General features: G+C 44.6%; 1 protein-coding gene across 1 annotated transcript in view; it reads right to left on the bottom strand.

Annotated features, from left to right (window-relative positions):
• The window catches only part of LOC310869860 (glutamate receptor ionotropic, NMDA 2D-like), a gene marked incomplete at its 5' end in the record, with an annotated part of 215,730 nt that overhangs the window by 8,307 nt on the left and 192,875 nt on the right, over nucleotides 1-14,548 (bottom strand). The window contains 3 exon segments of the mRNA XM_083780822.1: nucleotides 724-785; nucleotides 9,037-9,154; nucleotides 13,029-13,098. Of these exon segments, the coding sequence (XP_083636948.1) occupies nucleotides 724-785; nucleotides 9,037-9,154; nucleotides 13,029-13,098 (250 nt within the window).

Raw genomic sequence — 14,548 nt, forward strand, 5'->3', positions numbered from 1 at the left:
TTTCAAAATGACTCTAGCTTTAACAATCTTTGGGACAAATCATTGTTAACCCCTATTGTAATGAATCACACAGTCTACACAAGTAAGACGCCCTGAGGGCGAGAATCACACACGCAGACACACACACACACACCATGGCTCATTTATTGACTTGTTTAATGGCGTTATAAAAATGAAGCTTGTGTATAATAAGATTATGGAATCTGGTCACGGTACCATGCCAGGCATGGTTATGAAGAGACAATGGAGACACGTACTGGCTGTTATCCAAACAGCTTGACCCCGGCTAATGAAGACATAAGGCAGAGAACATTTTAATGTCACCCAGTCATATATTTAAATGCATACCATGATCCATTTGCTGCAGGGGCAATGTGGTTGCATGCACTGCTGTAAATCTCCAGGACACTTTTATAGCCATGTGTGACTGTTTCTTTCATTTGTTGACAGCCAGGTTGAATTAAATCTTAAATGGGAAGTACACAATTTCCCCTTGCAGACAGTGGATGACTAGTACTAACTCTCTTTGCTGGCACAGAGCTAATCTCTGTGGACAAGCTCATAACTGCACATGACTTTGTGAGTAAAGTATTACAGTGTGTGTGTGCTGCACTCTTAGCTCAAGCAAATTGGGTGAACAAAGACTGCAATCTTCTTTCACAAAAGTGTAGTGTGGGCCTCCTGATATGCACAGAATTCAGCAGGTCCATATTGTGTACGTACCTCAATCTTGTCGTTGTGGCAGATGCCCGACAGCCACAGTCGCTCCAGCATGTCAATCTCATCTGCGAGTTGAAAAAGGACGAGTTTAACGAGGTTTGGAAGAGGAGACGGAGAGGAGAGAGAAAACATGTCATCAATAATAACACGTGGTGGAACAAAAAAATACTATTTTTGAGTGGTGCAACAGAGCTATGTGTGGCTGGCTGGCTGCCTGGGTCTGAGCACTACAGTATAGTGTGTGGCTGGCTGGCTGGGTCTGAGCACTATGTGTGTGGCTGGCTGGCTGGCTGGGTCTGAGCACTATGTGTGTGGCTGGATGATTTCGGGTGTGCCAGTACAGTACAGTACAGTACAGTACAGTACAGTACAGTACAGTACAGTACAGTACAGTACAGTACAGTACAGTACAGTACAGTACAGTACAGTACAGTACAGTACAGTACAGTACAGTACAGTACAGTACAGTACAGTACAGTGAGCTTTGATATGAGCTCGAAGTGTTCCACAGAACCGGAGCAGCAACTGGGGAAGGCATATAGCTTTCACCCTCCAACGCTTGGTCCCAGGGTTCTGCTAGCCCCATCTGTCTTTGTTGTAGCTCCACGCTTTATAGGACACTATAGTATTACCATCCAATGGTGGAAAAATGTTTGACCTATATATCCGTACATCATTATTTATTTCTAAAGGTATATAGTCTTGGAATCCAGATGTCTAATTTCTAGGGAGTGGTACAATTTTGGCAGTCTGTGCCAAATTTCAAATTGGTTTCTGGGCAGACGCCGATCAATTAAAGTATAGTTCAAATGCGTTAATTAGCATCAATTTATTTTATATCCGTCAGGCAGGTGGTGAGGTGGTAGGAGTAATCGTTTTGTAGAGGAGGTAGAGCTACGCGTCATAACCACAAAGGACTTTCAGGCAACAGCACCTGCATAATTATTATTATTATTATTTTTTTTTTAACGAGGAGAAACTGAAATAAGACACAATAAGTGGCAGATATCTGTCAGCAAAGCAGGGCTTGAAATATGAGGAGAAGGATGTGCCGCTCCTGGCGCTCCATACATCCCAGACCCTTCTCCCTGGCGCTCCATACGTCCCAGACCCTTCTCCCTGGCGCTCCATACGTCCCAGACCCTTCTCCCTGGCGCTCCATACGTCCCAGACCCTTCTCCCTGGCGCTCCATACGTCCCAGACCCTTCTCCCTGGCGCCACTCGGTGGCGCGATATGAGCTTGTAGATCTGCTATTTTTAAATAGCTAAAGCATAACATGATGCTAACACCAAAATGGGTTCCCGGTCAGAATGGGATAATACAGTACAGACAAATAAGGACATAATCTCAAAACCCCAGTATACCCAATCAGTATACTTGTTTCCTTAGAGGTTCTTTAAATATATATATATATATATATATTTTTTAATACAAGAAATAAGACAATCAATGCAAATAATAATTTAGCTAGCATGTTATGTAGACTGCCAGGTTCATGTGTAGACCTGGCATCTAAAGTGCGTAGACTATGTACAGATTATTAAGTGATGACATTATACTGTTGAGAGATCATATATTGATTTACCTGTATGATCCTAGATTACTATGCCCTATGCATTTCATATTGCCTCGTGTTTACCTTGCTTACTGTAAATCACTCTGGATTAAGAGTGTAAATGTCTAAATTGTACATGCACTGAGTTCTGCGTCGGAACTTATAAGGTATAGAAAGGGATAACTGAGGGGGAAAAAAGAAGAGGAGAAAGGGATCGACGTCTCCATATGGGATTATCATCACTTTGCTATGGGAGGGGAGGCGTTTTCATCCATATGGGATTATCATCACTTTGCTATGGGAGGGAGGCGTTTTCTCCATATGGGATTATCATCACTTTGCTATGGGAGGGGAGGCGTTTTCACCCCCGGAGGGGAAAAGATGAGAGAGATGCTAACAGCAGGAGAGGTGCAGGAGAGGCCAGTCTGACTGAGCCTATTGTGTTACTACTGAGAATGAGAGACGGATAGGAGGGCAGGCAGGGGTGATGAAAAACAACATGAGTGGAGCAATCTTAAAGCTTTTGAATCCCAGTGGTGGAAAGTAACTAAATACATGTACTCAAGTACGGTATTTTTTTACTTAACTCGAATATTTCCAATTTACAATAGGCCTACTTTTACTTCTATTCTACTATATCTCAGAGGCAAATATTGTACTTTTACTACACTACAATTATTTGGAAACTTTAGTTATTATACTTTGTGGGTTTTTTATTTATTACAAAACATAGATTAACCACTTAATTCAGACCTATATACTGTAGGCTATATTTCAGCCTTTTTTTTCTTTTCTGCAAGGACCTTCACTCCTAGCGCGACTAGCATTGATACTGCTATGGAGAGAGAGAGAGAGAGAGAGAGAGAGAGAGAGAGAGAGAGAGAGAGCGAGAGAGAGAGAGAGAGAGAGAGAGACAGAGAGAGAGGGGGGCTTTGATGCATCATGTAAAATGTCCCTCTGAGCTGGCCGCATTGAGACTTGATGGTAGGACAAGGCATGGCAGATGAAAGGCTGATACACACACACGCTCACAGGCAGGCAGGCAGATAGATAGATAGACATGCAGAAAGCGCATATTCATTACACACTGGAATAGAAATGTACAGCATACATGTGCGTATATATATATACTGTACGCACGTCGCACACACATGGCCTACAGGCATGTGTGTGTAATGGGAATATATAGTGCTATAGAGCCTTAATGCATTAATCAAATGAATTCAGGGAAGGAAATGCCATCACACGCACGCACGCCCATGCACAACCAGCACAACAGAGCAATCAGCGTTAGTATCCCAGCGCACACACAGGGACACACATGCTCCTGCATGACAAACGCGGCCATCCAGTCAAAGAACGAAGGTCTAAATCCTCCCAGCTCAGAGTCACAACATTCATTGGCCCCTGGGTTAATTAACAAGCGTTTGTAAAGCCCCAACCTATAGCTGGCTTCCGCCATGACACATGATTATAGGGCCCGTTTGTAGACTGACACGACTGCATTCAAACACCACACACACATGCATGCAAAGCACGTGCGCACACACACACACACACACACACACACACACGTGCGACCCGGCGAGGTCGCCTGGGTGACGGCAGACTGCTGGGGCGAGCGGCTGGCGCTTTGGCATGGGGGGGTCAGATCAACATATGGAATGAATTCTGTACTGGCCATTATATGGAGCGTGTCTTGAGTGTACAGGGTTTGACGAGGTCAGATCAACATGCCCGAATGTCAGAATAGGTCAGCTCCATATATGGAGATCTAAGGGTGGCAGCGGGGGCAGTGTCTTGAGAGTACAGGGTTTGATGAGGGCCCAGGTAGGGCCGGGACTTAGTTTTGCAGTAATAACTTTGGGGCGGGCCCGTCTAGAGTTTGAATGGACAGGTATCAGTCAAAAGGAGACATCGAAGAGGAAGGATGGATGGGGAAGGATCAACATATGGAATGTCCAAACAGGTCAGCTCCATGTATGGAGGTTTGAGTTTCTGGCTGGCTCCATATATGCAGATTTAGGTAATAATCCAGTCTTCTCCATGTATGGATATCCAGGGTTTGATGAGGTCAGTGTCGTGATCTTCATATATCTGGAGACGGCCAATTAACGGCTGTTTCCCCGTTACAATGGAAGTCAATGAGAGCCTATTTTTATATTTACTATTAAACTGCAAAACGGAGCGAAAAATTCATGGAATGGACTAGTTTGCTCATAACAAGGTAAGAAAACAAACCCTCTTTCTGAGGTCCACACATGCTACAGCAAATATATGTATTGACACTGCTTAACTATTTTGACCAGCATTGAAAGCGTGACCAGGATCCTTACCTATAGTAACCGTCGCTAACGTGGTATTGGCCAAGAACGGGCTTGGGTGGGACTTAGCAAACTAAGCTAATTAACACATGCACACATTCCCTGCTAAGGATTGCAACATTCCTTGACAGTCATGTATCAACCCCACCAGGTGTTCTGCGTTAGATACTCTCGACTCTTCCACTGCATGTCTCTCTCTCTCTCTCTATCTCTCTCTCTCTCTCTCCCCCCCCTGCGGTTCATGGGGTGCTCAGTGCTGATTTCGACGTGTCTCGGCGGAGGGGGCGCTGATATTCATGTTGAGCGAGTGCATGGCACTCTTCATCCAATTCATCATTTTTCAATGAGCGTCATGGTCTCTCTATCTCTCTCTCTTTCTCTCTCTCCCCCCCCTCCCTTCCCCTCTGCGAGTGTGTTAATCATCTGACACATACTAAAGTACAGTACGTTCCTCTCTCATCTCCTCACAAGTGGGTTTCCAGAGGCGGTGGAAAACAGCAGGGGAGTTAAGGGGACGTCTCTTTTGGAGCAGGTGGTTTAAAAACAGAACCCTGTGTGTGTGTGTGTGTGTGTGTGTGTGTGTGTGTGTGTGTGTGTGTGTGTGTGTGTGTGTGTGTGTGTGTGTGTGTGTGTGTGTGTGTGCGCGCGCAGTGCAGCTTAATTTCAATTTAATTCAGCTGTTCGTGTCTGTTTCCGTTCTAGTACATTTCCGTCGCTGAGCGATGTACACTAAACTCCTGTCGAAATGCTTCCAGGAGGAGCTGCAGGGATCATACAACTCAACTCATTTGCCTTACTTTTGAGAAAGGAATAGTTGCTGCTGTAGTACATTGCAGCGCGCAGTTTGTGAAAGGAATTTTCAAGACGTCTGCTACTGTATCAATAAATTATTTAAAATATGAACCATGGGCAAGGTGAAAAACTAAACTAAACTACAGGCTTTTTCTTTCTTTCTTTTAGCCTGTGTGACGCAAGTTTATAGCAAGTAAAGACACCAAGAGGAACATAGCTACTGTAGAAGTATTTCAGACAAAGAGACCCTCCACAGAAACCACACAAATCAATTTCCTCAAGGCATAATGGAATGTTGAGCCTATACAAAGAAAGTGTCAAAGGCTTTCTGATTCGCCCATACATTCAAGTGTTTTTGTTTATTTTGCACCGCCCTACTATAAGAATCTGTGCTGTTGTGAAAGAGGACCCCTGTATACTTGGCATCAGCTGTACTGTAAGTCCCTGAGCAGGACTTAATTTACTGTCCTCATTTTAAAATGTGTGCTCCCGGGTTGTCCTCATCTGTGCCTTCCTAGCGGCTAATGGTTCCCCGTTTATCCTGTGGTTCCCTATTGAGGAATCTCAAGACAGAAGAAGCCACATTGCCAGTAATTGATTCTTAAGCCCTATTCACACGGGACTATAGTGGGCTATTACCTGAGGGGACTTCAGCTCATTTAGAATTCCAGACTTGTACTTGTAGACAGTGTGGCGGCACAGAGCAGCATGCACCCTCCCCTCCGCTTAAAGGTATATTCAGTGATTTCACTCAAAAAACCTTAGGTTTCGTTTTTGGCTGTGGGACCCAGCCTTTCGTCCAATCAGGATAGAGAGTCAAAAACGAAACCTAAGGTTTTTTGACCCCCAGGGGTTAACTGGGGACAGGGAGGAACTCCTTATATGGTCAGCACACTCTATAGTAGGGAGGATTATCACAACAAAACAAAAAAATAAGTGATATTTGAATTAAGTGAAATCACTGAATATACCTTTAAATTTGCCTGTATTTAAATTTGGAGTGTAAAAGAATAAGGAGTTGAGAAGAACCGGCCTGGTTCCAGCATCCCCAGGGATCCACTGTCCACAGCAGCTGCACTCACCCATGGCTCGCTTCTCTTAAGCTCACTAATTGCCTAGAAGCCACAGTGTCCCAGAGCCGCCAATAAATGAAGCTCAGCAAATGAATTTCTCCGGTATAGCCGGTGAAAACACCCCAGAGAAGGGGAAGGGTGAAGCTGTGTCTTGACAAGTTACTTTACTAAATGGAACTTGTGTAAAAGTCTCTGTGGAACATTTGACCTCCGCTCCGGCTCTCTCTCTCTGTCTTCTGATTCGTTTTTAAACTAGAGGGTAAGAGGACACAGGATTCATTTAATCTTAACTGTCATTTTCCTTCTCCCTCTCTTCTGTCTTGGCCTCTTTCTGTCCTTCTCTCTCTCTCTCCCACCACCCTCCTACACTCATCACCCATAGCTGAGTGAGTAGAGATGCTGTCTGGGAATTGGAAGAATCACCATTTCGACCCTCCGGCTCACCCAGTCAAAGTGTCCCTGAGCAAGACGTCTCACCCCTACCGCTCCCCAGACGCCAAAATGACATCCATTGCTACTGTAGCGTATTGGCGCCCAGACATATATATTGTGGTGTCTCGCTGAGGGACCGCGTGCCACCTGACCACCTCCCTGGAGAGAGAGAGAGCAGGGGAGGCGGAGTTGAGCACAACCGGCTGGGCTGCATCATAGGAGGCAGGTACTATCACAATTACCTGCTGGAGGGCTTCAGATGAGCAACACCTGTGCGCCCAGCCAAACACTTCGAGAAGCCTTCCTCCCCCAGCACTCGCTCTTGACTCTCTCCGTGGCAGGTTGGTGCGCGGTCTGGCGGTAAGCGAGCACACACTCCCTCACAATATAATATATAATCCAAATATGTCAGACTGACTATCTCTCTCACCTCATAGGATCACTACTGATATCCGGGTCCCCGTTGGGCTCGGCTGGAAAGAGGCTGGCAACTACATGGCTTGGAGGATGTGGAAGTGACATACAAGTAAAACAAAGACTATTATACGAAGCCCCAGAGCGGCTATCTTAGGCTCACCTGTATCTGGACGTCCCAGAAGACTTTAAGTAATAGAATGCTGAACTTTTAAGTTGACGAACCTGGAGCCTGAGTTTATTATTATTATTTCCAAGTTCAAACCCTGTGAATATTATTTGGTTTCAATAAATGAGTGCCAAACTCTGGGCTCAAACCTGTTCCCTGCCTGTCTGTTTCCTGGCGTTGGTTTCAATCCTCACAATATATATATAAACAGATCTGGGGTAGATATGTGGAGAGGCCTCAAGGTGGTCTGTCTGCTCTGACCAACATCTGGGAAGACTTACATTGGGCATGTATGGATGTCTTAAGATGTTTTCTGTTCTCATCAAGTCATAAATACACATATAGAAACACCTGTACTTACATCCACATCACAATGTCATGTATTTCACAGTGCAATATAAGGAGTTGTTGTTTAGATGTAGGTTCACATAGTCCATGTTTAAAGTGAGCCCATGTTCTTAAGATATGGCTTGAGCCTTGAGTGATCAATAGGGTGAGGCCAGAGTTAACAGGTCAAAGAGGTCATACAGGAAGTCTATCGGCCTATGCCAGCACATGTTTATAATCATGGCCTGATTTTGGAGAGCCAGCGGGTCAAATAGGTCATACCATTCCTAAATCCAGAGTCAAACACAAAGTCAAACTCTAAATTAGAAACAAAGGACACAACCTGCCTGGTATTGGTATTGGTAGTTGGAATGGGTATGACTCATTACAGGAGGTATGTGCAAAAGTATTTGGCTAAATACCCACATTTATGCTCCATCACACATGAGGGCGACCACGACAGAAAATAGCTGATCCATAAAGCTCACAAGGCGTCGCAAATGTGACGCATTGTGGGCTTAAAGAGGACACACTTTTGTTTTTCTCCTCCACGATTGTCCTTTAACACGGTGGTTCTCAACCTTTTCAGGCCGTGACCCCCAAAATAATTCCATTTGCCATCCTGAAAAGCACTTGGAATTGTAGGAGTTGAGTCAAATTACATTTACTTTGACTCGGTCCCACAGATGAATATTGTGAAAATAGCAGGTCTACAAGCTCACAAGTTTTGCCTATTTCATATAATTAATTATTTGACAATTTAGCCAATGTTTGCAGAGGTTTTAATAATTATTTGTTATTTGTTGATTACATTTGACGCAGTAATTGTCACTTCACTGTCATCTGGGCACGCACGCGCACGCGCACGCGCACACACACACACACACACACACACACACACACACACACACACACACACACACACACACACACACACACACACACACACACACACACACACACACACACACACACACACACACACACACACACACACACACACACACACACACACACACACACACACACACACACACACACACACACACACACACAAATAAATAAATCATGTGGGTCCAGACCAGGTCAGAAACCACTGTTTTAACGTTCCTCTCCTCTGACTGTTTTCCCAATGACTATCCGTTGTTTGTGTGCTTCCTCCACCCCCTGTTCCTCCCCACTCCTCCTCCTCCTCCTCCCTATGATTTCCTTGCCCGCGGTCTCTCACCGTCTCCAACCAGCTGTAGCAGGGCGAGGTCCAGGGGTCTCTTCCAGCGAGAGTTCTTGTGCAGGGCGATGCCATAGCCTGTGGTGGCGAACACCTTGCCCGAACCGATGGTCATGACCTGGCACACATAGGGCCGCAGGCGGATGGAGTGGTTGTATAGAGGGAGAAGAGAGGGAGAGAATCATATCACAACATAATCAGAACACACCTGACATTACCTGACAGTGTAACAAATGACTGGCATGGCACGGTCCATAATTTAAATTATTTCTACAGGGGGGCCAAATATGAATTCATAAATAAAGCAACATGGGCCCATGAGAAAAGAAAATTAATTTTTTTATTTATAATTTAGCTCTGCATGCTGAGAGACGAAATGAATGTGTCTGATTGTGTCAAAATGACTTTTTTCTATCGATGACTCACCCCCTGGAGACTACGATTTTGTCACATTCTAAAAGCCATTTGATGACCAGCAGTCGTTCATCAAATTGAACCACTGCTGGTCATTAAAACCACAACGCCAGCAGTCAGGGCCAGAAGATTTTTAACTTGTTTGAGAACCACTGTTTCTATATTATAGAAAAAGGTTTTGTCCAGAAACAGAAGGCGTACACACCACAGTCTATGGATCACACGCACGCACACACTCACACACACACACACACACACACACACACACACACACACACACACACACACACACACACACACACACACACACACACACACACACACACACACACACACACACACACACACACACACACACACACACACACACACACACACACACACACACACACACACACACACACACACACACAATATTGATGCTCCCTTCATAAACTACACAGGCGCTGCAGCAAAATAATCCGTTCCAGTACAGAAATTAATATGGACAAGCACCCACCAGTAATAATAAACTGTGGTACTGGCAAATTCATTCATGAAAAATTGCTTTCCTAAGGACAATGTAACAAATGAGCACTGTCCATAATTTAAATTCTTTCTACGCAGGGCCCTTATAAATAAAGCAACATGGGCCCAGGAGAAAACAATACGATAATTTAGCTCTAGTCATGCTGAGAAAATAAATTGTATTTGGTTAAAATGGGTAGGGTTTAAAAAAAGGCAAGAGTTTGCTCTGGTGCACTGGCCTAAAAGTGGGTCCTTAAAAACTGCTAAAACTTCTGAAATGTATGTATGTAGGTATGTATGTGTGTATGTATTTTAAAAGGGGAGGCTTTTTTGTAAAAATCTCTGCCCGCAATACCTTTATATATTTAAAATGAGTCCAAAATAGGGTTACCAGTGAAGGGCAAACTGCCTATTCACTGGGGACTATGCAAGGCAGAGGCGTCCACCCCCCTGAGTCCAAGTTTAAGCTAGATTGCATACCTAAAAACGTATGTATGTATGTATGTATGTATGTATGTATGTATGTATGTATGTATGTATGTATGTATGTACGTACGTATGTACATTGTACATATGTACATATGTACAGTATCATGTAATGTATTTCATGGATTATCAGTAATTGACCCCCGTCAGAAGGATCATGTAGGCCGGGGCCCAATGTGTCACATAGGCCTTGTATACATGTAGCTATTTGTTGGGCTTCAGGCCAGGCTCGGGAAGTACTTGTACAACCTATAGGACACTATAAGTTAAACTAAACACTAAAGCCTTCGTCAACAGTATTTCGGGAGGCTAATATAATAACATTAATTTGGCTGAAGTCATACTGGGATTCTGCAGTGGAGATGACCAGTGTGTTGACTGCATGTCGCCGATGCTTTGGAGGCAGTGACGTAGAGTCTGTGGGGGCCGGGGGGGGCCAGGGCCCCCATGAGGAATTGGACCTGAATATATATTTGCCTCGGTTCGTCACGTTTGTACCGCACCAGGTCGCGCCGCGCCCGTTCGCGCAATTCTCGCCTTGCATTGACTTTGTATGTAATCGCGCCGCTCTAACCATCCAAGTCTGCAAGTAGAAATTAATGCGGGTGTTAGAGGGTTAACACCTCTTTTTTCCTCACTGTCCGCCGGGACGGGGGGTGGTGGGGGGTGGACCGCGTTGCCTGTCCCTTGTACACATGCAGATCAGGCATTGAAATGCTAATCTGGGTGCTTGTTTTCACCTGCCAGGTAGCGGTAGGTAAGGGTAATGCATGCATACAGTACTGTACTCTGCTTAGGCTACTTGTTCACAATATGAAACCACCACCAGCAAGAACACCCTGGCTGGCAACAGCGATGCCAGCCATCCCGCCGTCCCAGCGACAGTTCTACAGAACCTGCCGAGGCGGACAGGACTATAGCCTGCAATCATGGCATTTAAACATGCTCTTCTGTTTATAATCTAAACACTGTGACACGTTTAAAAAGTGTTACAAATAAGTGTTTAGAACCTAAAAACTTGGGTTTAGTGTGAAACAGGAAAAAAAGGGTTGGTCAGGCGGGGCCCCTATGATGATTATAAAAAAAAAAATCGTCTCTGTTTGGAGGCCTACATTTTCACTCTCTTGACTCTGTCGAAGTATTCCCTCCTGCCTCACTGCTGCAGTAGGTCACGGCCAACCGGACCTCTGTGAATCAGACCTGAGATCAGATTCATACGAGGTTTCCGCCGGACACACACTGGTTTGATGAACCCATTCTGATCAGATTCTAAAAATGTCAGTCGCTCTTCGATTTTTCAAAAATAGCAGACCTACAAGCTCGATCATATCGCGCCACCGAGTGGCGCGATATGAGCTTGTAGATCTGCTATTTTTCAATAGCTAAAACATAACGTAATGCGAACACCAAAATGGGTTCCCGTATAGAATGGGTTAACCAAACTGCTGCAGTATTTCAACTGTTGACAGACATCCAATCCAAACATTAACATGAGAATACACACAAGTCGTCCCATAAAAAAAAGGTAACGCAGTGCCAGATGTTTTTGGGAGTTGAGGAGGAGGGGAGCGGGGGGAGGGGAGGCGGGCTCATACTGTAAGTTGGTGAACCAATAGGAACTCTACGTCGTTTTCCCAGTGCTAGTTTGTTCCGCCCCTCTATGCCCAGAAAAGCATATTGACGATATGCACACGGTGGCCATCTTGCCAGCAAGGTGCTAACTACAGTTGGTGCAACTTCCCATTGACAGCCCATTCATCAAAACAGAAAAGTCCTATCTAATTGTATGAAATAACGTCAAACACACCAACATTGCAGTTGTACGAAAAGCTTGAATTATCGTCTTACTATCTGCAAAGTGTTTGTTTCATAAAAATCCAGCGTAGACATGTTATGAGCTACTTCCTAAATTCTGACACACACACACACACACACACACACACACACACACACACACACACACACACACACACACACACACACACACGCTACTGGGCTACACACAGGCCACTCTTTATCAGTAAAGCAACCTCCTGCTGCCTCCTGCATTATGTGCAAATTCAAAACAGGTGGTACACATGGGCTGTTGAGTGATAGTCAACGAGCACTTCCAAACTCCAGCACTTAGAAAAAAATCATCTGCAAGGGAGTATAGCTCATAACATAAAAAGATCCAGTAGAACTAAAAGACAATTAAGTCATTTTATGTTTGGATACGCTCGGGTGTTGAGCTTTATTGAAAATAGCCGATCTACAAGCTCACAATACGTGATGCAATGTGAGCTTGTAGATCGGCTATTTTCAGCATGCAACCAAGTGTAAAATATGCCATTACAACGCCATCAAGGCCTGCCAAAATACATTTTTTGTCGACAAAATCAACTGTAGATTTAGTCTACTAAAATCTTGTGATATTTAGTGGACTAAAACGAGACTAAAAGTAAAACATTTCACGTAACTAAAATATGAAGGGAGGGCGAGCTCAATACCACGTTTGGAGTTCGCCCTTGGTGAAAATATGGAACTGGAATTGTATTCAGAATACACTACTGCAGAGCCTTGTGGTGACGGATATTGTACTCTACCTTACACCCATCGTCCTTCCTCGCCATGTAGTTCAGAACTGCAGCATCGTAGATGAAGGCATCCAGCTTACTACGGGAGAGAGAGGGGAGGGGAGGGCGGGCAGGATAGAAAGAGAGAGGGGGTAGTGGGGTTAAACATTGATCATTGTTAAAACCCATTCTGACCGGGCACCCATTTTGGTGTCGGCATCATGTTGTGCTTTAGCTATTGAAAAATAGCAGATCTACAAGCTCATATCACGCCACCGAGTGGCGCGATACGAGCTTGTAGGTCTGCTATTTTTGAAAAATCGAAGAACAACTGACATTTCTAGAATCTGATCTCAGGTCAGAATGGGTTGATCAGACCAGTGTGTGTCCAGTGGAAACCTCGTATGAATCTGATCTCAGGTCAGAATGGGTTAAAGGAGCACCGAGAGTGGAATCTGGGAAGATGGCGAGAACAAGGAAAAAGTGGAGAGAGGGAAATGATGGGTGAGCGAAAGGAAAGGAGAGACTATGCATGACGCAATCGGAAAGGGAAATGGCGAGAGAGAGAGAGAGAGAGAGAGAGAGAGGACATTATAATAGCATGTGCTTTCTGCCAAACAGCACTGGAGTTCCTGATTGAGGCACTCATTGAGTTATCTAGAAGTGTCACAGCCCTACCGTGCCTCTAAGCCTGATCGACATATACTGTAATTACATGGGCGCCAGTGTCAAGGGGCCGAAAATGGCAGATCTACAAGCTCACAACACGGTGTGGAGCCGTGTCATTCTTGGCATGCGATACCGCTGCGCCTATGTCTAAATCAAGCACCACTCAGTCACTCACTTGTCTTTCTGTGTTTCATCCTTCCCTTGTGTCTCCTGTTTCCCTGTGTGTTTGTTTGTTTGTTGGTTCATTTACCTTCCCTAATTACCCAGAGAGTGCGAGTTCTGCCTTCCATCAACTCCTCAGCTCAAATAGTACATCCGTTCCTCCACCCACTCATCGCCTGATTGCTGCTTCAACTATACTGCGGCAGTCTCTTGCTTCCAGAAACTCTGCAGTAGTACTTTGTGGGCTATTTTTGTGTTATGGCTTTACGAGTATTTATCTTGTTTTTGTGTGCCCCAGGATCACAAACACTAATCCTCAGCCAGCCACGTGCCATATCCATCCACCATCCAGCTCAGCCCTCAACCATTGCCTATATATTCTCCAATGTCTGCCGCCCTCATTCAGAATAAGAATCCCCTTTATTGTCATTGTAAGCAAGCATTCAACAGAATTTAATTGCCACTCTGTTGGCATAATTTGTGTTCCCCTTTATTCCTACAATAACCACTTTTCAAAAAATGGGATTCCATTCCACGCTTTGTGTCCTTTGTGTCCGTGTTTGGGTCCACTTATTAGTAACAATAAGCACAAAACCAACGACAATTTGTTTGATTCCCACGACAACAAAACCACATGTCCCTATGGCTACAAGGTCAAGAAGATCATTATTACATGAAAGATAGTTCTTGTTCTTCCAAAGATATTCAAGACATTATTA

The sequence above is a fragment of the Protomyctophum parallelum genome (genome assembly GCF_964188405.1).
Source record: "Protomyctophum parallelum genome assembly, chromosome: 1".
In the NCBI taxonomy this organism is placed as follows: Eukaryota; Metazoa; Chordata; class Actinopteri; order Myctophiformes; family Myctophidae; genus Protomyctophum; species Protomyctophum parallelum.